Source organism: Melozone crissalis, unplaced genomic scaffold, assembly GCF_028551555.1.
Source record: "Melozone crissalis strain CALT ecotype California unplaced genomic scaffold, PUWL_Pcris_2 ptg000027l_1, whole genome shotgun sequence".
NCBI classification, from domain to species: domain Eukaryota; kingdom Metazoa; phylum Chordata; class Aves; order Passeriformes; family Passerellidae; genus Melozone; species Melozone crissalis.
Window position 1 is genome coordinate 20,543,428 of NW_026535805.1, and position 23,463 is coordinate 20,566,890.

At 35.9% G+C, this 23,463-nt stretch overlaps 1 protein-coding gene across 7 annotated transcripts in view; it reads left to right on the forward strand.

Moving 5' to 3' along the window:
• The window catches only part of QKI (QKI, KH domain containing RNA binding), a 143,281-nt gene that overhangs the window by 99,374 nt on the left and 20,444 nt on the right, over positions 1 to 23,463 (forward strand). For all 7 annotated transcript variants that reach the window (XR_008483228.1, XR_008483227.1, XM_054280630.1 and 4 more), the window contains exon 4: positions 1,293 to 1,436. Coding sequence is in view for 5 of the 7 variants with exons in the window: in XM_054280630.1 (XP_054136605.1) it covers positions 1,293 to 1,436 (144 nt within the window). In the remaining 2 variants the exon portion in view is untranslated. The remainder of the gene's footprint in view (positions 1 to 1,292; positions 1,437 to 23,463) is intronic.

Genomic DNA, 23,463 nt, shown 5'->3' on the forward strand with positions numbered 1-23,463 from the left:
GTTTTTATCCTTGCGTATTCCACAAAACATTTCAGACTTAGCTGAATTAAAAATGAAGCACTCTGAGGAGCAGTGCTCCCTCAGGTATATATGAATACGAGGCTCTGCAAATATTTGTTGGTATTAAGTCTTAGAACATTTCCTCAATGTATTTGATTTCCTGGAGGAATTTTTCATTAAATTTGCGGAAAAAGACACATTTGCAATTAAAAAAAAAAAAAAGGATGAAGTTTAAGTGTGAATTGTGGTTAAGCCACAAAGGTTTATCTTACAAATAGAAGACTCTTCTATTATACTCAGCTTTTTAAATTTTAAACAAGTAGTGTTTGTTTATGTAGGCCTTTTTATAGATTCAAAGTTGTAATAAGCTTTTTTTTGAGGCCCCATTTTTTAAAAATTGTTGTATTATATTTTAAATATTGTCAAAATTCAATGAAGTTTCATGAAAATTTAGCTAGCTTTATTAACTGTTTAAAAAAGGAGTTGGAAAATTTCTTGTGTGTTGTGTTTCATTATCCTATTTTTTGAATGTGTTAGTTAAATTTATTGGTTTCTGTTGTTTGAAATTGAAATGCCTCTTTAGCATGCTATATCTTTCTGAAAACATTTCTTATATTTATCTTTGTGATTACTAATGCTGTGGATGTGATGAGTACTTGTGTAATGGTGACCATCTTGTCACTTGCCCTTACATAACTTCAGTATTAAAGCCTTGTCATCTCCTCCTGTCTTTCCTTCATCCAGTACATGGAGCTTTCCTTTGAAAATAGCAACATCTGTTCCTTTTGGAGTGTTTGATTCTTTGAATCTTGTCTTCATGAGTATTTGAAAGTGATTCTTAACACTGGAGAATTGCTTTCCTGTTCTTTGTAGTGATTCAGATGGAGTTTCTATGTCTGGTGTCTGTTTCACTTTTCTTCAAAAGACAGGTTGCTTAGCTACTAGTATGTCTTACCTGTTTTACTCTTGAAAGGCTCTAAATAATACTGAAAGTAATACTATGTTTGTATTCCTATTCTTGTTCCTTTATTCAGCTGGAGGAGGTATCTTAAGAAATAGCATATGTATTGCAGTCTTTAAAAAGTATAATATAGAGTAGGAGGTTCCAAAACCTCAAAAATGATATTTTGAAAGTTCATATGATACGGAAGTCTCCAAAGTATGAAGAAACATTGCTGAGAATAAAGTTCATACTATTTACAGAATTTATAAATTTGATTTTGTCTACTCTTTGTGATTCTTTTATACAGAATGTACGTGCTTCATAGCTTCCATGTTTTAATTTTTTTTAGGAAGAACAGAATCGAGGCAAGCCCAACTGGGAACACCTGAATGAAGATTTACATGTACTTATCACTGTGGAGGATGCTCAAAACAGAGCAGAAATAAAGCTGAAGAGGGCTGTTGAAGAAGTAAAAAAGTTACTGATACCTGCAGTAAGTATTTGTATGCAAGCCTTTGATTTCCATTTTTAGAAGGTACTTTTGAAATACAACTAATTTGCTACAGGAGTAAGAGTAAGCTTGCAGAGTAGCATCCTAAAAGGAAGTTGAGATATGATTTTGTAATACTCTAGTGGTCTTTAAACTGCCTCATCCCAGATTGAATTATTCCTTAGAAGAGAATAGAGAGAGATTTTTTTAAAGAGACTTTTTTTTTTTTTTTGTCTGAGATACAGATACAGGAAATAGTTACCACCTTTAAAAGGGAATGCTGTACTGTTACTACTTTTCTCTTTCCTTCAGTATTAGTATTCTTCACTTCAAGGCTGGGGAAGTGTGACATGCTTTTATGTTTCGCTTCTAGATGATTCTGATACTTTAAGAAACAAAGACACGTTTTTTTAGATCATCACATTAAACATTTTGCAAAGAGAACAAATCCCTTTAGTATCAAAAAACTTTGCTGTCAGTATACTGAGGGAAAAATGAAAGTAGTGAAACTGAAAAATGGTTGTCTTTCTCATTTCCTGATAGTACAAACTGGGTTCTGCACATCTAGATGACTTGAATACTTTTTCAGAGACCAGAATTACCCTGTGAGAGCCCTTCTCTTAGATCTTCTCTGCATTCTCACTCAAAGCAAGGTGACTCAAGTGTGGCTGTATAGTGCATCCCATGCCATTAACTTGTATTTTTACCACCACTTCTGTGCCCCTGTAAAATGATAAGAATAAATCAGATCCTTTTCTGTGGTGGAAAAATTTTCCATACTACAAGGAAAATTGAGACTATCTTGCAAAAGAAAGTGGTAGGTGGTATTAAAATGGCCTACTGATTTTGGGTACTTAGTGAATGCTAATAGATGCTGGCTGTGAGGAAACTTGTGGTGACACATGCTGTCTCTATAAGCAGATTTATTCAGAAGACATTTTTAGATATTACTAAAGATAGGGAGAGAGACTTAATTTCTGAATTACCAAAAAATGGTAGAATATTAAGCAGGAGGTACAAAAATAGTGATTTAAATCTCTTGACATTGCAGTTTTCAATTTCTGAAAGCAACAGACAACTAGAGAAAGTAGATCTTCAGAATTTACTCACATACTAAAGAGACCTTGAGTTTAAGATTGAGTTTATAGACAGGATTTTTATGTGGGCAAAACTCTGAAACCCTTATGTTCATTCTTTAGCTACTACAGAGCAAACAGTTTAGAAACCAAACTTCTGTGTGAATTTTGTCAGGTTCATTCTTCTACCTCCCCCTTACTGTTGACTAATATGACTGGAGGGTCAACTTCAGGATGACAGGTTACAAACCCACAGTATGCCTGAAGTACTGGTGTGTATACTCTGTGTATGTTTGTGTTACACTTGTTTTGTGCAACTGTGGGATGAGTGTGTTCTGAGCCTCAAAAAAATGTAATGCATTAGTAGTTCTTTCATTGTGAAAGTGACAGCCAGCTCTTTGTCATGAAAGCACTCTGCCTCATGCAGTAGCCTAATTGGGGAAGCACTGTAATCCTGATTACAGAAATAATTGTTTTTCCCCTTTAATGAAAAATAACAACACAGGGCTAACTACTGTCCAAATAGAACATCACTTGAAATACTCTTTGTCAGTTCACTTCATTACCATCTTTATATATTATGCATATGCATAGAGATTTGGGTGGTACATATTACTTGCACAAGAGTTAAAGGTCTGTTGGCTCTAATTTCTAAAAATTATGCCTTGCTGGAACAGGTATGTGTAGTACATACTAATGAATTAGTGTATAGGTGAACTTGGGTTTGTACTACCTATTGCATCTGTTCAATTAGCATGAAAAGTGGAATTGGGCTTCAGGCAGTTTGAGAGTTGAAAAATTCAGTTTAGTGTTAAAAGATAGGAACTGAAAACTTCTGTGAGGGTAGTCATAAACCTTCAAATAATCAGGGTAAGCGTAAGGAAAAAAGGGAAATCCTAGTGAATTACAACAATAGAAGGGAAACTGTGCGTATTGGAAGATTCCAAAGATACTCTAAAATGTAAGAATGGAAAAAGTAAAATTCCCTTTCATGTGATAGAATACCTGAAACTATTAGTGTTTTTCAGATAAAGGATTAAATTGGAAAAAAAAAAGTTATGTATTTCTATTCTGTCCAGCTTGATTAAAATTTGGGACTATGTAGGAGAGAAGACTCATTTTCATCTTGCCATACAGTGTGACAATGCATTGGGTTTGAGATCAATTTCAGAAAAATGCTCATGTTCTGAGTGTTCAGAGATGGAAATTAGTTGCTAATTTTTTTGAATGATCATTTATTTTTTGTACTCAAGATGTTAAAAAGCCTAATTACATTTTCTAAAACAGTGCAGAAATAGGCACATTACTTGAAGTGGATTTCTATTTGAATGTACTTGGGTGAACAGATACTATTTCAGTACTAAAGTGTATTTCTTACATTTATGAATCTGGATCATTAGTGATTTTTTTTTCCTTGTGGATGTGAATTAATATTTTCCCTTTTCACATTCTCCTACATTTTACCAAGATAGTGATAGAGTCAAGTAGTTTATCTTTAGAAATGAAAAGCACAACTTGAGGAAGATTGGCTGAGCAAGCCATTTTTTTTCCTCCTTGAGGAGAAAGGCCAACTTTTTTTTTTCATTATTACTCATTTGTATTTAATTTACATTTCTTTAGTATGAAGCAATTTTTAAAAAATTTTTGGCTGTACTTCAAGTTCCCTCAGATTAATTCTCTTCCTCTTCCCATAGCTCAGTGAGATACTGGTCTTTATCTACACCTGCAAGATCATACAGTATTACTTCTTTCATGTTTTTCTTCAAAAAAAGCAGAATTAATAAAGCAGTCTGCAGATTCTTGGGATCACATCAAGTTGTACTGTCCTTATGCCTCCTTCTGAAGTGAATCCTCCAGATCATTGATCTCTCTTTATTGTGGGAGCTTTGAGAGTTGTTTCTTTGCATGAGTTAAGTGCGGATGGGTGGCTCTCTTGCAAAGGAAAGGCAAAAGATGCTCTGGATTGATTGTTCACTGCAGAACAGAAGAAAAAACTCAGAACCTGGATAGGGGGCATACATAATAAAGAAGTATAATATACCAAACCAGAGCATCATTAAGGGTTTGAAGTTGTTCTTGGAGCTCCTGGGCTGTAGGGCCAAACTCCTCTGCCAGAAATGTTAGGCCTGCATTTTCTAAGAAGTGATGAATAAATGTTTCTAGCTGAATGAGTTTATCTAGATATTCCTTGCATTTTACAGATGACAGGTTTAGTTTAATTGCTAATTCACCTTTATACTAGCTGCTTTTGTAAGGGATAAGGCACATATGACAGAACTCAAATTACAGACAGATACTTTATACCCCATTTTCTTTTGATTCCACGTTTCCTTTCTGAGGAAAAGATTGTATTTCTGGTTTCTACTTAGCTATTCTAAGTTGGTCTGGAATCTGTGTTGTTCAGATTTTTCTATTGCTTTTCTTATGTTGGGGCAGCTGTAGTTTTACTTGGTTGCTGCCTCCATCTTCTTGGAAGACAACTACAACACAGAATTATTCAGTGATGCTCCCTGTCAAATTGCGTAAATCATTTGTGACTACAATGTAGAATTTTACAGTTGTGATGGGTAGGAGATAATGTTTCAGTAGAAGCTTGTTTCATTTTGCTCCTATATTTGGATCTTGCCTGTAATAGTGATTTTAGACTTTTCAGTCTTGAATATCTTTAAATTTGGTTGTATGGGAAAGTAAATGTGCTGTATATGACATGATTTTTACAAATTGGAACGTTTTTTCTAGTGGTGCTTGGTATGTACTCATTCACTAACTGTCTTCGTGTTTAGTCCCTGTTACCAGAGATGTTATCTTGATAGTATTTCTGGTTTTAGTCACACCTATATACAACACATTTTCTTTATATAACAGGAGGGAATATTGTGAAGGGGTAATAGTATTGGTAGAGTGGTTTGTTTTTCAGTTAAATAAGCTAAAAGCATTTCCTTCTAAAAGACTGCTTTCAGCAAGTATGATGAAGGTGGGGCTTGTTTATTAATTAAGTGAATTTATAGTATTTTCCTTATAGGTGTGGTTGTAAATTTTCCTTGTGGTTTATTTTCAGCTGCTTAGGGTAAACTGAAGGATGTCTTAAGTTTTACCCTGGGAACTTTGTGTGCTGTGAATTCCATTGCGAAATATAGAGAAAAAAAATAATTTAAGAATGTTTAACCATGCTTTAGACTCAGTTAAAAAAAAGAACATAGTTTATAATAATGTGATGCTGTACATAATTTGTTGCTCTGTAATTAAGACTAGCAAAAGCTTGAGATTGGAAAGATATTAGGAGAAGATTTCATTTTCTTTTTAGCCGTCTAATAAACCACAATAAATTCTGCATGCAAGTTTGACTGTCTTGAATAGCTCTTTCTAATTCATTCCAGCATGGCGTGTTGGTTTTACATTTTTGCTTTTACAAATGAGAATATCGTGCTGCCTTGCATAGTTTCCCTGTTGAAACGTTGGTCATGCTGTGCAATCCATTGTTCGCTGCTTATTCAGTTCAAGTAATGAAATTAATAAGTGATACAGTAGCAGAAAAAGGATGCTTGCTGTCCTTAGGAGCATTTTAGGAAATTCCTACGTGATGCCTGTTTTGTCAGTTCCCATACAAGTCTCTCAGGGTGAATGATCAGACAGGAAGCTCTGCACGAAGGGCAGTGCAGCAGCCAAATGTCTTGGCAGTGATTACTGGATAACATGGTAAACTTTTTGATGTGGGGGAGAGGTGATAGCGCCTTATTTTTAGTAGCATGAAGCAGGCTTAATGTTTCCATGGCTCTATGAGCTGAGGGCTGCTGCAGTCCTGCCATTCCTTCATGATTTGCTGTTCCTGCTCCCTGTTTTGCATCAGAAAGCCCTGGCCTTCCTCTGAGGGTGTGGGGAGTCCATTTGGTGGAGAGCTGAACCTCCCTGAAGGACTTGCTACAGAGTCGGGCCTGGTTTAGCACTGACAGAATTGGTGGCATGAGAACAGGCAGATAGGGACAAATGATAATGCAGCAGACCATCCTTAAATAAATTTCTGTAGAACTGCAAGTGAATGTGTTCACCAGCAAATTGTGTGAGAGTAAAATATCTTGCTACAGTGAATTTCTGATTATGGCAGTGAAAAACAATAGAGGACTGTTAAGGTTCCTTTTTGTGTCTTCCACTGTCCAGTATGTCTAGTCTGTCATGCAAGCCTGAGTTTTAAAAATGAGAACAAGAACTTCTTACACCAATTCACATGGGAAATGTTTACATATTGTAATTGATATGTCGCTGCAGTGTTCAACTTTAGTGTTTGCATTGATATTAACAAAATTATTTTGGGCCAGCTGCAAGTGAAAAGTAGCTCTGTCCATCATTGTCTACTGTGATGTAAACTCTGTACACCAGTGGTTCGTTACCACTAAAATAATATCTGTTGAATGGAAATGTTTTGTTGAGACCATATTTACTACAACATGTCTTGATGATTTTTAACGGAATTGAGGTAAATCTAGTTTAAATTTTGTTACATCTGTCCTCTCTTCTGAAATTATTATCTTAGTGCAAAGGAGAAAATTAGAATTGTTCATCAGAATATTGTTCAGGGTGACAGAGCACTGGAACAGGCTGCCCAGAGAGGTTGTGTGGTCTCCTTCTCAGGAGGTATTCAAAACCCACCTGGAACCTGCTCTGGGATCAGGATTAGATTGTCCCATGAGGTCCCTTCCAAGGTCAATCATTCTGTTATTCCATGATGAGAATAATTTTGAAAAGACATATAAAATGTGCTGTCTATGTAATGATTATAAATTTGTTTTCAGCTTTCCATTTTCAGAAAGTTGACAAATAATTAAATGGTAACTACAAAGTTGTTATGATCTGTGCCCTCACATGTTTCAGTTGATTGTTTTACAGATTTGGACACAAAGTCATGATCAAATATAACTATGTAAATATGTCTAGTTTTATAGCTTATAACTTAGGTCGCAGTTCATAGGGATTGTTCTCCATCTAGCTTTTCTTATACTAATGGCAGAAAGAGGCTTCTCCAGCAGTTACTTCTAAACATCTTAATCCAGGTGTTTGCTCTGAATCTTCTTCTGGACATCTTTGATGGCTTCTAGAACCCAAGGAAATTAGTTAGCTGTGCCTATGTACAGTTACTGTTGAATGCCATCTCTTTGCCCATTTTCTTCTTCTCCACCAGTCTGCCTTTGTTTATTTAAGGTGTTACAAATGTCTAACTTGAGCAATGGTAGATTAAGTTTTTGGAAAAAACCTTGGGAAATGTAGAAAGTAGTCTCTTCTCAAATAGTAACAAAGACACTCTGTTGCCTGAAACTCAGTAGGGACATTCTCTTCCAAAGTGGGATTATGCATGGATTGATTAGGAGCTCTGATTGGGTTCTGCATGGGTTTTGTCTGTCTTTCAGAAATGTGCCTAATCTAGTAGGTTTTTTGGTAGACATAGTTATAGAAGAAAAAATGGTATTGACCTACTCTGGTAATTTTTGTGGTACCTGTAACTTTTTAAATTTTTCATCCCATTTTTATAATTTGCCCCTTTAGTCTTGGCTATTTTCCCAGTACTTCCTGTAGTCATTTTTTCTTCTTTTTATTTCTTCTTCCATATTTTTGTTCTTTTTCTGTGGATGGTCCTGGAACAGAACATGTAAGTTGGGATCTTTATATAAAATCTTGTTAAATCATTTCTCCACTTACTCAAAAAGCAGATGATCAAGTTACAATTCTCCTTGTCTGGCCATGTTAATGAAGATGATGACAAATCTTTCATTTCTAGTTACAGTTGGGTTTTGGTTGATTGATTTTCTTTTTGAAGTCTCAACTTTATACCTAAGTGAAAGAAATGGTAATTGCAGAATTGTGATTCCTGAGGAGATGCAGCATAAAGAGTTGGAATTTGTTACCCCACACTTTTAACCCATTTTAACGTTTATCACTGACCAAACCATATTAAGGAGATCAGATCACTTCATGTATGAGTCACCTTGGAGTGGTTTCTGGAACGATCTTAGCGATTGCAAAGATTTTTGTGTGTGAAACAATAGTAAAGTACCAGTAAACATTTCCCTTTCCCAGCCATTTAAAGCATTCTTTGTTGCTAGTGTTAGTTCTGAAATCTAGATCTCTAATTATACAAAAGTTAAGTTTGTCATATAGACCTCTGTGGTTTAATGCTGACTGCTGATTTACAGTCATATAGTTGCTCTACATTGTTCTATTTTGACATCAGACAGAAAATTGTAACCTGTGGAAGAGTGCCAAGAGTTTTTCGCCTACTATTCAATAGAAAACTTAAGTGTTTCTATTTTTAAACAGTACAGAAATACCTGAGCTTTCAGTGGGAGGAGTAATATGGTTTCTTTTTTCTTTCATAAATTGTTTATAGGCTAAGACTTTAATACAGGGATGTTATAGATACTGTTAGCAGGATAAACATCGATGGGCATGATAAAAGAGATTGAAGCTGATTATGTTAAATAGCTTATATGATTTTGGCCAGTTGTAACACACTTTATATTAAATTGGAGAGGGGTAAACCATCCTGGAAAGTGATTAGATGAGATCTTACTGGAAAGTTGAATTGTTTGGAAAATAGTTAATAAGGAAAAGCATTTAAGATTCCATCAAGGGGTATATTATATTACTTGTGTGTTGTTGGAAATGCTATAGGGTTTATAATTTTTTTTATCTTATATCTTCTATATTTAAATAAGTATTTTAAAAGCCCTACCTTTTTATCAAGATTACTTTTTAATAGAGATATCTTAATGAAAACAGCACTGCCTTCTATATTTTCAGCATTACTATTATTAGCTAATATTTAATATTTTCACAACATCTGTTTATGTAGTAAATTATGTTCATCAGTTTGAACTTTTATTGTAAAGTGAAATGTGTTTTATATTCCAAGTCATCTGGAAGTACTGGAGAGAAGGAAATTTCAACATCAGCAAATCTAACAAAGTCAGAGGTCTCTAGTACTATATCCAGTCCTTCGATATTGCAGCTTTGTATAAATGGATTGGTAGATGTGAGATTTTCTATGCGACCAAACACAGTTGTATATACTAAGAATTTCAGCTGCTTTATTTATATATAAATAATTCTAGCCTTTGACAGGTACTTTGCTACAGCCTCCAAAATGGTACATTACATTACAAATCCTTTTTCATGAGACTGAAAAAAATCAAAGCCCCAAAACCACTATTTGGAGCTGGCTGTCTTATGTTCATTTGAAGCAGTTTTCATGAAGAGTAATTTTCAGTCATGTAATTGCATGCATTGTTGTGCCCTCATCTTAGAATCTTTATGATTCCTTCATTCTCTGGCTTGTGTCCTAGTTTGAAAATGGAATTTTAACTTAGACTACCCTGACTGTCTTGGCAGCTCTAGTGAGTATACTGATACAGTTGTAGTAAAGCAAGCAAATGACACATCAGGTGAAATGGAACTGGAAGGTGGAGTGGGGATTTGTCAAATATTCACATGGGTACTTGAGTGCTGTGATGATGGAAGTGGGCAATTCCAGTTCCTTGTTCAGCCTTTTGGCTATGTTAGGTAGCAGGTGGCCTTACTTTTTTGTCTGCTATGCTGAGGTTTCAGTTTTTAATAAGCAGATCTGTAGCTTCTAGGGTCTTAAAGGAAAGTTTTAAAATAAGGCTTGCTTATTTAGTTTGTTAGAATTAACAGTCAAAATCATTACTGCCAACAGATATCAGATGTTTTGAATAATAAAATCTTCATATATTGTGCAGAAAAGTTGTTTGCAGGAGTAGAATAACTTGTTTTACCTTGGAAGATAAGTTCTGAAAGACCATGGGAGCTAAGAGATGAGTCTGGATTTCTCCTGGTTTAAACCCACTGTAGTATATATGGTGATCCTGTGCTAATCTGATTTGTCAGTTAATGGTACCCTGGCATTTGGAGCAGATGGACTGTTGATACAGTGTTGAGAAGAACACTGTTTTTTTTCTCAATGCCTGCAAGAGCAAAGCTTATAGTTGCCTTTCAGTAGTCATTTCTGAAGTTACTGGTTAATTTCCAAAGAAGGTGGTTGGGCTGTGGATGGAGGCTCCCTTAGTCATACTTGATATTTCACCTTCTCTCCTAGTGGATGGTGGAGAACTCTTCAAAGAGATACTTTATTACTCAGCAGCAAGGACAGCTTTAGGGAAATCTCTTACTTTTAATGATCCAAAGGTCAATCAGATTCAAGAAAGATAAAAATAAATCAGGCTTTTAAAATACATCAGGTCATAGAAACACTTGTTTTCTCCTATGATAGCAAGGGTACTTTAAATAAACTTTAACTTTTTCATCTGTAAAATGTGGTGAGAGCACCCTACTGTTTTTTTAAACGCTCTGAGAGGTAAATGTTTGCTTAACAGTCAATATGTGAGAGGTCATTACTGGAATGCACTTTCTTTTGTAGCTATCTGTAGTTTTAGAGGTGGTTCTTGGAGACAGAAGAATGAGCAAAGTGTTTATTTTCTTGTAGCATTGGAGATTGGAGGGGAGACTCTGAAGGTTCTTGGTGTTCATTAAAAAGTTGTGCTAATAAGTGGCTTCATTGATTTCAATTTAGAATTGGTTCAAAATAATTTTCTTGTGTGTGTTGCATAAACCTAACTTCTGTGTATTGCCAAAATATTTTTTGTGAAGGAACTTTTTAACATTATATATGTATCTTCAGCTATGTTGCCTTTGTGCTCCAGGTAGACTAGACATTAAATTATATGTCTTGCCTTCCTTACAAATTAAATGGGAAGATTAGCAGTTGTGCAAAATGAAATAGAAGTTCTGCTCAACTGGACAGCCTTAAAGGAACTCTGCCAGTGTCATACGAGAAAATGTCATCCCTTGTTTCCATGTAAATCATTCTGCAGTGCTTGGAAAATAAAGTGAAGCATGTAAGACACTAAAGCTGACAAATAGCACCATTTATTCTTATTATGTCATGCTTTATATTCAATATATTTTACAGTGTTAAAAAGTAATCTGTTTGTAGCATTTCAACATACAGATGTTAGTAATTTTTAAATAATACTTTTTTTCTCTACTATCTGTAGGATTTTTTTAAAAGATCCTATGTGGCTTCAGTAACAAGATCCCATTAAGATTAGTAGTGCTTTGTACATCTGAACTGTACAGACTCTTCTAAAAATCTTACTCCAGGTTACCTCTAAGAACTTGAAAGATGCAGAATTGTTTGCATCTGTAGTTTATGTTTGAAATCTGGGAATTGACTTTTACTAAAAGTCTCAAATTGGCTTGGAAACTTCAGAAATCTTTGCTAAGGCAACATCTGTGATGATGTAGTTGAGACATAATCCCCAACATACTTCAGTGCTGGTTTTATTTATTTCCATTTAGTCCATTTTCTTCAAATGTGAATCACACATAGGCTTTCAGTGGAATGTTAAGGTTCAGGGGAACTTAGGAGACTATATATGATTCCATGTCATTTAATGTAAAGCACCTGAAATTTCAGGCATGGCTTCTCTTACTGGATTCAGCAGACTCTTTCTGATGGAAGTGTATGCAGTAGAATCATGAGGGGAAAAAGAAAATTACTTCTTTTAGTGTTTTCGTATCAATCACTTTGGGTTTGGTGGGTTTTTTTTAACAAGCTTTGCTTTTTAATTTAATTTTTTCCACTGAAATGTCCAAGTAGAATCCTGTTTAATTAAAACAGTTTCTTAGCAGGGAACCTTAACTGGCATAAGAACAGTAAACTTGTGACGTTTTGGCTTCCCCAAACAGCTTGTATTTCTAGGCAAGCTTATGTAAAGAGTAGAAAAAATCAGTTTTTTTCTTCATAATGTCATCCTGTTACTTATGATTTAAAAAAAAAAAGTAATTTCAGAAAAAGAATTTGTTTGAGAGTTGTGTTTATAGAAATTAAACATGTCCATATTGCTCTAAAAGATTAGTATTAATAGCATATGTTACATATCCAAACAAGTAAATATTACAGTTAAAAGCATAGAAATAAGGGTTTAGTGTGGATTCTAGGGGGATTTTTTTTCCCAAGTTATCTTTTAAGTGATTTTCTGTACAGTTACCTTCTCACTTTACTGTTGTGGCATCCTTTAGATGTCTGACTAATAAGACCAATTCTTTTTTTTCTTTGACCCTAGGCTTATATCTATACTCCCTTAACTTTATCAAGAGTCTTTTTGTGTTTCTGGTGCTTCAAGTTTCTTTTTCTCAAAAGCACGTGGATGTGTTACATTTATGGCAGAGAACAGTGTCTGTCCTGACTGCTGCATAACCCAGATTTAAGAGAGACCAAAAAAGGCACCATCTAGAAAGCCTGCAGGGTTTAAGAGTTTTTCCACATAGTTTCTTGGAAAAGGGAGGTTGGTACCTGTGTCAGTGCCTTCACTTGTGTCAGTGTTCGTTGATTCAGAGGTATAAATAGATCTGATGATGATTTAAGTCTCACTTCTGCTTCCTATGAGAAGTACTTAGTGCAGTGCAGAGCTCTTCTTTTCTCTTGATACCTGAAGTTCAGCATCTTAGGAGTGCTAGTCAGAGCATGGTTCTCCTGTCTTTTTTTTTTTTTTGTAGATGCAAGTTCTGCAAAAGCGAGAAAAATGTATTAAACCCAGAGTATCATTCTGCTTTGAGAGACTCTTGAAGCCCTGAAGGATCTGATGCAAGTGAAATTGCTTCTCATCTCAGTAGTGATGACCTTACTCCGGAACAGTTCTTTGTTTCATTAATCTTTCCACACTTGCTTTTTGGAAGTATTGGAAACTATTTCCAAAACTGCTTCTGTAAACTCCCCACCACCTTTCCACAATATTTGTTCTGTTTTGCCTTGTTTAAAATACACTGCTTGCAGCAAAGCATAGCAGCTGGTATTTCTGAATTCTTGCTGAGTCCTGCAGCCTTTTCTGGAAGATGTTTTGGGAAAAGAATTTGTAAAATCCTGTATGAACTAGTCTGTCACTCTGTGGTTAACATCCAGACCTCACACTCAACAGTTTTATGTATTGACTTGCACAAAACCTTCTGCTGTGTTAGTTGCTGGTTATCTTCAGATAAACCAGTTGGATTTCCTTATTCTTGAGACACCCCTTCCCCTCCCCAGTAAGACTGACAGTATGCTGTGTCTTAGGAATTGAAATAGGAGCTTCCAGAAGGCTTAAAACTGGGGGTACAGTTGATAGTGAGGTTGACTTGAACCTTTTTACTGAATAATTTCATAATCAAAACCAAAGCAAAGCCAAATTTTTTGTTGTTTTCTGGTGGCTCATGGGGTAGCCAAAAAAGCAAAGGAACAAACTTATTACAATCCAAACTATGAAGCCATATAGACATTTCAGATGCTCTCCAGATGGGCTGATGAAATGTTTTCAAATGGCAAAGCAAGATAAAGCAGCCTGAGTGGTAGCCTGTGTTTTTACCATCACAGTAAGGCAAAGGAGCTTCTTTCTGTTTGTAAACTGCCAAATACAAGTGGATGGTACAGGCTTAAACCTGAAAAAAATTACCAGAAACCCCAAAATGAAAGTTATTATTTTATCCTTATAAAGTATAAGTAATAACACCAGGCAATAACTCTTATTTAAGTGGAGATGAGCCATGTTTCTGTAGTTGAAATTCGATTTTGAACTGTTCTTGGGATAGGATAGGAGTAGCACTCATTTCTCTGTAGAATTTGTATGGAGCATTGGGGACCATACTGCATTTAATATGCATAGGTGGTGTCTCACATGTAATATAGAAATAGATTCACACTGTATGTGCAGTATGAGATGCACTGAATGTTCAACAGGTATGTGAAAACCTTACCTAGGACACCAATAGGCACTTAATGAAAAAATTAATAGACCTGGCAAGTATAATATATGGGCAGGCATAATGAACACATCAGTATGGTTTTATCTCAAATGCTCCTTACATCTCAGATGAAAGTACATGGACAGATTGTTTGTACCTGTTGTTTGGTATATATATATATATATATATATATATAATATCGTTATAAACCACTGAATGAATTGCATGTAGAGGTCAGATGAAGCAATATATGAGGGAGTTTTTTGGATTTTTTTATTTGGGCTTTTTTGTTGTGTTTTGGTTTGGGGTTTGTTTTTTTTTTTTTTTTTTGTGATGTGTTGGTTGTTTAGTTGTTGTTGTTGTTCTGTTGTGGGTTTTTTTTGTTTCGGTTTTTTAGGTTTGGTTTTTGGTTTGGGTTGTTTTTTGTGTTGGTAGAAGTTGTAGTCTGCTTCACTAATTGGGCCAGATGGATCTAACTGCTTTGTTGGATGAGTCAGTCCACTTTTTAATGATGTTTTTAACAGTACGGCTGCATTTCATTAGAAATGTTTTGTGATGAAATTGTCTTTGGGCTTCTAGTTTGCCATTGCATACAGGATTTTAGAACTAAATCTGTTTTTAAAACAAATATGTAGTTGGTTTAGAATATCTCAGTAATTTTTTAAGTGAAAGCTTAACTTCTCAAATGTTAATGAATCAAGCTAATGCACAATTTAAAGTCATTGTTTGAAAAAACAAGTATGAGATGTTAGCTGTTCACTTCAGATTAAAAGAGAAATCAGACTATATGTTTTGAAATTAAATGCTTTGTTTGATCTCTGACATTTTAAAAGTTGACTTCCTTCCCTTTTTGAGTAACTTTCAAAGAATGTCTTACTTTTGCACATTCTGTTTTTTACTAGTTTTGTTAAGTTTTCATTTGGAAAAAGGAAGAAAAGTTGTTGTAATGTTTTCTATGGGTGTTCTTGCTCCAAAAGAAATGGTGGTATGACCAAAACAGGCTAAAATTAATTTTTTGGAGGACAGACCACCATCTGTATTTGCTGTAGAATGAGTTAAGCCAGTGTTTAGGCTTTTCCAATACACTGTTAGTCCAGAGACCGCAAATGTTTATTCTCTTCAGCATTGAGCTGCTGTTTTCATTTCAGTGAAAGAGGGAGCAGCTAAGGCAAAAGAGCAAGGGTGCAGTCATAAGTTTCTTTCACTTTTCTCGATTAAAAATGACAGGGGGGGGGGAAGCTTTGCTACAAAATCGGCACGTCCCCTTCTCAAAATAAATAACGCTGTAAAAGGGCCTGGGTGGCTTTTTAAAAACTGGGACATTGTCATAACAGGCAGGCAGTGGAGTCTTGTACATGGAATATAATGACACAATACTCAGTAGCATATTATGTAGGTCCTTGAGCTGTAGTTTAGGCTATTACATGCGGTATATAATAGCAATAACAAGATTATTAATTTCATTTGAGAGGTGACTAAGTATCTTCAGTAGTCAACACGCTGGAGTTCGTGGTTCGGTTGTCTCCGTCGCTGTCATTCCGCTGGCTTTCTGCCTTCCTCGGTGTTTGCTCCGCATGACTTAGTGGATAGGAGATGCTTTGTCTCCGCGGTCTTGGAGCCTCTCTGGTACCGAGCCGTAATGTGAGAGCACATCCCTTCCTGTGCACAAAGGTGCTGCTGCCGCTCTCTGCCGCGCTCACCATTTTAATCTGAATGGCGAATCTGTCTGGGGACCCAGTGCAGTAATTAGCAGTCTCTTCAGAGTGTCAGAGCAGAATTACCATTGTAATGGTTTAGCAGGAGGATAAAAGGATTGAATTTGGGTCTGCCTTCCTGCCAAACTAAATGAGTTGCCATGGGAATTTTCAAATATAAGAGGCGTTTACTTAAAGCAATTTGGCGAGTTTGAATAAACTCATAAATTACGGGGTTTAGAGGAGAGATCCCTGCTTTCTCTGGCTTGGGCTGAACAGCAAAGAAGGCTGTTAGAAAGCTGCTTACGTTCTTAATGAGAATAAGTTGATCCATGCTCCCTTGCAGACTATCAGCTTATTAAGGCTAAACTGTTTCTGCTAAATACAGTACAGTAAGCACATTTTGAGATACATAGTTTGCAACAAATCCCCGAAGTAAAAAGCAACATCTGATTGCTCTAAACATAAATTGAATTTCCTTTGCTAGATTAGATCTATTTTCAAGTAATGCTATTAAAAATGGTTCTCTGTATTGTTTCAATAAACATTAACCTGCTATTGATTTCAACTTTCCTCTGTGCATGTAATATTTATTACAACACTTGTCAGATCTGCTTCTGAAAGGGGAGGGAGGGCATTGAGGTTTTTTCGGAAAACAAATAAGGTCCTGTGGCCCTTCAAACTGTTTTTTTTCTCGGGTCACATGTAAATGTTTTCCCAGCTCAGGCCTGCCTGCCTTGTCTCTAAAGGGAGCTGGGCTTTGACCCGCTGACTCCTTTGTCAGCACCGATGCTATTGAAATGTGAGAAGATGGACTTGGTGCTTTCACAAGTGCCTCAAGTGATGAACATCACTTATGCTTGTTTAACCTTCAGCTGTGCTCCAGAAGTCAGCTGTAGTAGGCTGGGAAGAACTGATGGCCGGTGTTTTGGAAGCATGTGTTCGTGTTCTCCCAGCCGCCTAGATCGGGTAACTTAAAGAAACAGGGAAGATGAGACGTGCCTGGATACTTTGATGCTAGCTTTAAAAGTGTATATTCAAGGACATGTCATACTTGAAACAGTGTGCAGTATTTATCCCCAAAATAATTGATATTGGTTGTATAGCTTAAGGCTTAAGTGTCGCCTTGTGATCCTTTCTAGTACGTATCTCAAATCTTCACCCATCATAAGTATTAGGATGTGGAGGTGGAACTAATTAAAAAGAGAGCAGTACTGCCGTAATGGCAGTAATTTTAACTTTCGTTTAAAGCCATAAAAATACGGTTAGAGCTCCTTGATATAATCTTACATCACTAGCAGGAATCCTGTAAATTAGCAAAGGAAAATAGTAAATTCGTGCTGGTGATTCAGTGGTTGAACAGCTGCTAAGTTCTAACAAATTCCTGAACTGTTACTAATGATCCAGCTGAAGCTGTTTGGTAGCCTCGGGGTACTGTTTCTGTGAAACTTTAGAAATATCTCCCAAGAAATTAGAAGAGAACAAGAGCAGCATTTACTCTTACTAATACTCAAAATTTTAACTGTTCATTTAAAGTTACTTTGAGAAATACTGTCAGATTATGGGAATTGATTCCATCAGACCTGATCCCCACCCCCATACGTTCTTACTTCTTAGATGAGTTACTGGAAGGCAAAATTTTATAATATTTATAAATATTTACAATAAAAATATTATCGAAGTGTTTGTGAAGTGGCTTGAGAAACTGAAACTACGAAAACCTCTACACTCTGAGGGTGCATAAGAGGTTTGCTAAATGATTAAAGGACATTATCAGCATTAAAAAATATGTAGAAAGGCAATGTTACAGAGGACGCTTTGGAATACTGGGTTGAATTGAGTGCATCACTTAGGTCCTTAGTTCCAGTATCTTACAACACCTCTGCAAATTGATGCTATTTACAGAAATCAGGTAGTAAAAAAATCTGAAAAAATAAAAAGCTATATATTGGTATTAGAGTTTTCAGATCTCACACTCTGGGATTTTTTCTGCATTTTAGAATTTTAGTTCCATAGGTTGTGGTGCTTGATTGGAACCTATATTTTATCACATTTTGTGTGTTCTTCCTCTTCTCTCTGCTTGACTTGCAAAACTGAGGTGAAAATAAGTGGCAGTGGGAGTGCAGGAGAAGCTTAAAGTGGTGGGATTTTTTGGCTAGGTCAGATGTTGAGATAGGGATATTTAAAGAAGATTACTGATAACTGAATCTGGGCTACACAGTATGAATTTAATTTTACAGTACCTGTGAAAGAGGAAGGTGGAAATGGCTGCCTAGTATTTCACTCTTTTTTTTTTTTTAATGAAGGATTTTCACAACCTAAAACTTATTGATTGGTCACACCAGAAACATCCCTCTCCAGAGTTCACGAAAATATACATCAGGCAAGTTACCTGATAGAAGATGGATATTTCATTTGAAAGATACTCTGTCCTTTACCTTGTGAGCAGTGTAGGAGAAACCTTATCATTTTATCATCTAAAACTATGGCATACAGAAAAAAAGTCTGGTAAAACTAAGATGGGCCTGCTCAGATCTGAATTTAATTTCAATTTTAAAGTATGTTCTCATGACTTGTGATGAGCCTGTTGTTTCATAATGAAAGCAGAAGTCCCCTTCTGCTTCAATCCTGAATGATGAAGCTGCAGGCTAATTAATTTGTGGATGGATATCATAAAAAAGCACTTACCAGACTAATCTGTGCGATGACTTTATTTTCTAAGCGCTAGAAAAGGAACTCACAAATTTTCTGGGGCTTTTGGAGAGGTATATCACCTTGATGAATGTCTCACCCAGCACCAGAGAACACAGAGGAAGTGTCAGGGATATGCACACAGGAAAGGTGGGAATAGCATAATGGGGAAGAAGTGGGAAGCCATGCAAAGTACTTGTTCTCTGTGTTTAATTTGTTATATTTTGAGGGTTCTTGGCTCCTGCTGGTCCAGGAATCCAGAGAATCAAAGAAATGTGCATGCTGCTAGACCAGTAGGGATATCAGCTGTTTCTTCGCTGGGCACTCCCTCTTTTCTAATAACCTCTCTTGCAAATACTTTTATCCAGTCCCCATTTAATTCTGCTTCTGCTGGGGCATTGTTACTTTTGCCTTTGATCTTCAGATTCCAGCAGTTTGTTTCCTCTGCAATTTTTTCACTTACTAACTTGTAAACTTCTGACAGCAGGTTCTTTGCAGGTGTATTGTAGGTATCTAAACTCCAGGTCAGAAGTGTTTATATACTGTTATGCTAAAATTAACATTGCATGCAGAGACATGAAAACAAAATGCATAATCTAAGTCATACAATTCTTGACTAAAGAAAATCAGCAACTCTCACTTGGGGTAGTTCTACAGAGGGTTGTAATACACAAAAATGAAAAAATATCAATGAGGAAATTAATTTTTGTGGAGTCCTCACGCTATCAAACCAAGCATTATTTTCAGTTTCTTAGCATGGAGCTTTGTAAGTACTGGATGCACTATTTAACTGCTACAGATTTAAAGATGCTGGTGTAAGGTGTTAGAATTGCCCATTTAGGATGATGACATTTTTAGAGGTTTGAAATGAGTTTTTTCAGTGCTTTTAGAAGATGGATTGCAAATACCAAGGTTCAAAGATCTCTGCAAAATACGAATGTGTGTACTTAGAGTAGTAGGTAGATGGTTGAGATTGTAGCCATTCCTCTGGGTTAACAAATCTACAAGTGGAGGAACACAGCTCTCATAGTTGCAAGGTAACTAGAGGAGACTGATCAGCACAGTTGGCCAAGAGAAGCTGTAATAGTATTTCTCCACTGAAGGTTGGCATCAAGAGAGAAGGAAAACAGAAAGGAGAATGATTATAAGTGAAAAAATGGGCGAAAACTATAAAAAAATTGTAGGAGAATGAGGAATAAGAAAAATATTCATGAAATATTTTAATATGAAAAAAATATCTTTTAGTTGTCAGGTGGGGGTTTCCAGTTAGAAAAGAAGATTAAACGGCTGGGCTTCAGAATTAGCAAGACTGAGACTCCCCATTCCATATGGAATTGAGTCAGTTGGCACACTGAGGTGTCAGCTCCCATCAGTCTCTCCTCCCTTACTGGGAGTGAGCTCTTTCAGTTTTGTAACCTGGCAGAAAAATATATGGGTTGAGAAAAAACGAAGTGTTGCCAGATGAGCAGGTTGGCATGGTTCAGTCCTGGATCCAGTGATGGGTACAGGAGAGCAGCAGTAAGGAAAGAGTAGGACTGTGACCACCACTATCTAAATTGGCTTCAAGTACCACAGGAATGCCAGTTGAGAGGCTTTTTGCATCTTGAAAAATAATTTTTGACTCCTTTGACAGCGATGTAAAACCTCAGCCTAATCATCCTGAACTAATTTGTAGCCTGGGAAAAAGTCTTAAGGATGGCATTTTATTTTTTTACATTCTGGAATCGACTGGTTTATTTGCTAGGTAAACTTGTCTGAACTTGTTTCCTCTGAAATTATTTTCCCTAAGTTTTCTGTCTGATTGATTCCCATTCCATCCTCTGTTTTTCAGAGTCTTAGCTTTCTGAACTCAGTCATGCACGGATGCAGAGCAACTTACTTTTGCACATTCTGGAAACAAAATTCCATTAATTTGTCCATTCATTTGAATTGCTTCAGAATTATATGCCTTGCTTTTCACACCTTTTGTACCTTTGTTGTCCTTATTTCCCTTGGCTTAAGGAAAACAACTTCATTTGTCTCATTCCATTAATGCTGAGTGAATGAATATTCTTCAGTTACTACGAGTGTTCAAAAATTTTCATCATTTTTAGGTTTGCTTCTTAATTTTTCAGCCACATCGTGTAACTTTTTCTGGTTTTAGATGTTTTTCCCCTATGTATAAGTTTTACACACATTAAGGAAGGTTTTTACTGCAAAGTACTATGTATAAGAATATAGTCCATAAAATTAGAGACTGTGTGAATTTAGGTATTATTTTGAAATATTCATGAGATTCTGAGGCTCAGGAGATTAAGAGGCACTAAGGTGATTTGTCTTGTAGTAAAAAATGTATTTTAAGCTGCTTTTGCTTGTGGTTGTGCACCTTGTCTGCTACAATACAAAAGTATAATTCTGCAGTCTCTGAAAGACAACTTAATTCTACATATTTCTAGCATTTAAGTCTAAATTTGTTTCTCCTAAAAATTGGATTAGAATAATAAATGTTCAGAGAACCAGAGTGTCTGAACAATATTCAACCAGAATGATGTGCAGAACTGAGTCAGAAATCTAAAAATGGGACAGTGTTACTTGTTTAATGGGGCTCAAGGATCATTCAGAAAGCAGGTGGGAATCTTGTATCACTGCAACGGAGTGAGAGTGAAGGGCAAGGAACTGGTAGGGAATGGATAGGAAGAAGTGAAGTTACCCCAGGAACATATTGCTGTTTTTAAGGTGGATTGATATTTTTAATTCCAACATTACTTGTTCTCTGCAAAGGTCCTACAATATGCATCTGGCATTTAAGGTTAGTTAGAAGCTACAGGGAGATGCTGCATAGAAATATTGCAGGAGTATCCTGTCAAGAGTGGTTTCCTGAGCATGACATGACAGCATTGATCTAGGATGGCTCAGTGGCTGCAGTTTGTTTCAGCACCGTTCAGGTACCCAGCTGCTTAAAAATGAAAAAGGAAAACCATTAAATGAAGTTTTGGTCTAATATCCAGAGTCTGTAGCAAGCTGTTCAGGTGCAACACTATAAAACACGCAATGATCAGCAATGAAGAGAAGCAAGAAAGTCTTGAATATTTCTGTCCCGGTATAGGCTTTAACTTGCAGTGAAATTTGATCAAATTTATACTGTGAGTCCTAATCTTTAAAGTTCATTAGTTTAACAGACACTGAATGGTTACTTTAGTGTCTGTGTCTGCTGAGGAGGCAGATTTTTAAATTAGTGTGTGGAACAGCAGGGAAGAATGGTCAAATTAATTATTTAAGATAGGCCTGATACATACTTCTCTCATTCTAGGACAGGAGATTACACTTAAAGAACTTAATTGTCTTATCGTAGAGGCTCAATTATTTTATAGAAAAAAATATAATAGTTTATTCTGGTAATGTAGGATTTTAGAAAAAAAAAAAGAAAAAATTCTGGTCAGTAATTTATTTGGGGATTTTCCAGATAGGTTAACCAGTCCTTTAATTTGGCAAGTCTCTAGTCAGATACCTCATGATCCCAGTACCTTCTGAACAGAGGATGATGTTTGCTGTACCACGGTCTCATTTCTATATGTGAGCTGTCATAACCTGTACTTGCTTGTGAGAGAGTTCTGAAACATGGCCCACACACAAAATTGGTAGAGTTTGTTATGTGTGCATGGCATCTGAATAGTCTTCAGCGTGGGGGGAAATGTGCAGGTTTTACTGCACATTCCGGAAAACACTTTTTATAAAAACCATGGTTTTATTAAAGCGGGGGGCGAAGCAATCAGTGTGGGGTGATTTTTTAGTTGTTCTTTGGGGTTTTTTGTTTGGTTGGGTTTTTTTAATTTAACAAGTTTTAGGAACGTTCTCTATGTTATAAACATAATTTGCAAATTGGTGGATAACAGGATGGCATTTTTATTGCAATTTGGCATCTTTTATCAAAATGTAAAGGATATTTTTTTTTTCAAGCACTAGGAATACTTTCAAAACTAAATTTTCTTTTTCTAATTTTTTTTTTTTTACTACTGATGTACTCTATTTTCAATAATAAGTATTTGTATCTGGTCTTAAAACCTAGTAGAGTAAAATCTCATATACAGTGGAATATCATAAGAAACTGATTTCATATTATTATGTTACAAAAAATAGGTGGTTCTTATTTGTCAAAATCTGGATGAGAAATACTGATCTTAACGTACGTGTGTGATTAATTCCCAAAGGTCATTAATGGTTAATTCCCATCTTCAAAAATGAAGTTGGTTTAATTTTCTTTGACACTTCAGCTTCAGGTTCCACTTTTTTTTCCCCCCAACTATGATGAATAATTAAAACAAGACTTGTGTATGTTTGAATTGTTCTGGGTGATTGCACCAGACAATTATGTGACTACATTTAAAAAAAAGTCAAATTATCATCACTTCTGTTATTCTAGAGTAGGTAAAAGAAACTGCAGTATGTTGCATGATTTTCATAATTTACTAAGAATCCACTAATCTTTTGTAACTGAAGTTGCTATGGCTAAAGGAATTGATTAAAAAATTAAAATATGTTGGATATATATTTTTACACAATATTTGCAGATGTCAGAAGTATTTTTGCAAATTGAGACTGTCTTAAAAGGCTTTTAAAAATGTTTTTAATGCTAAATTTGTTACGTAGAAACAAAATGATGCAAACTGATAGGCGGAACTTGCGTGCTCAGCTCCTTAGTGACAGCACGAATAAATTTTCAGGTCTGTCAGGAGTCAAGAAGGTGCCTTTTGTCAGTTTGGGATCAAACCTGTGCCTTGCTGCCTGATGCTGTGAAGTGATGGACGCCTC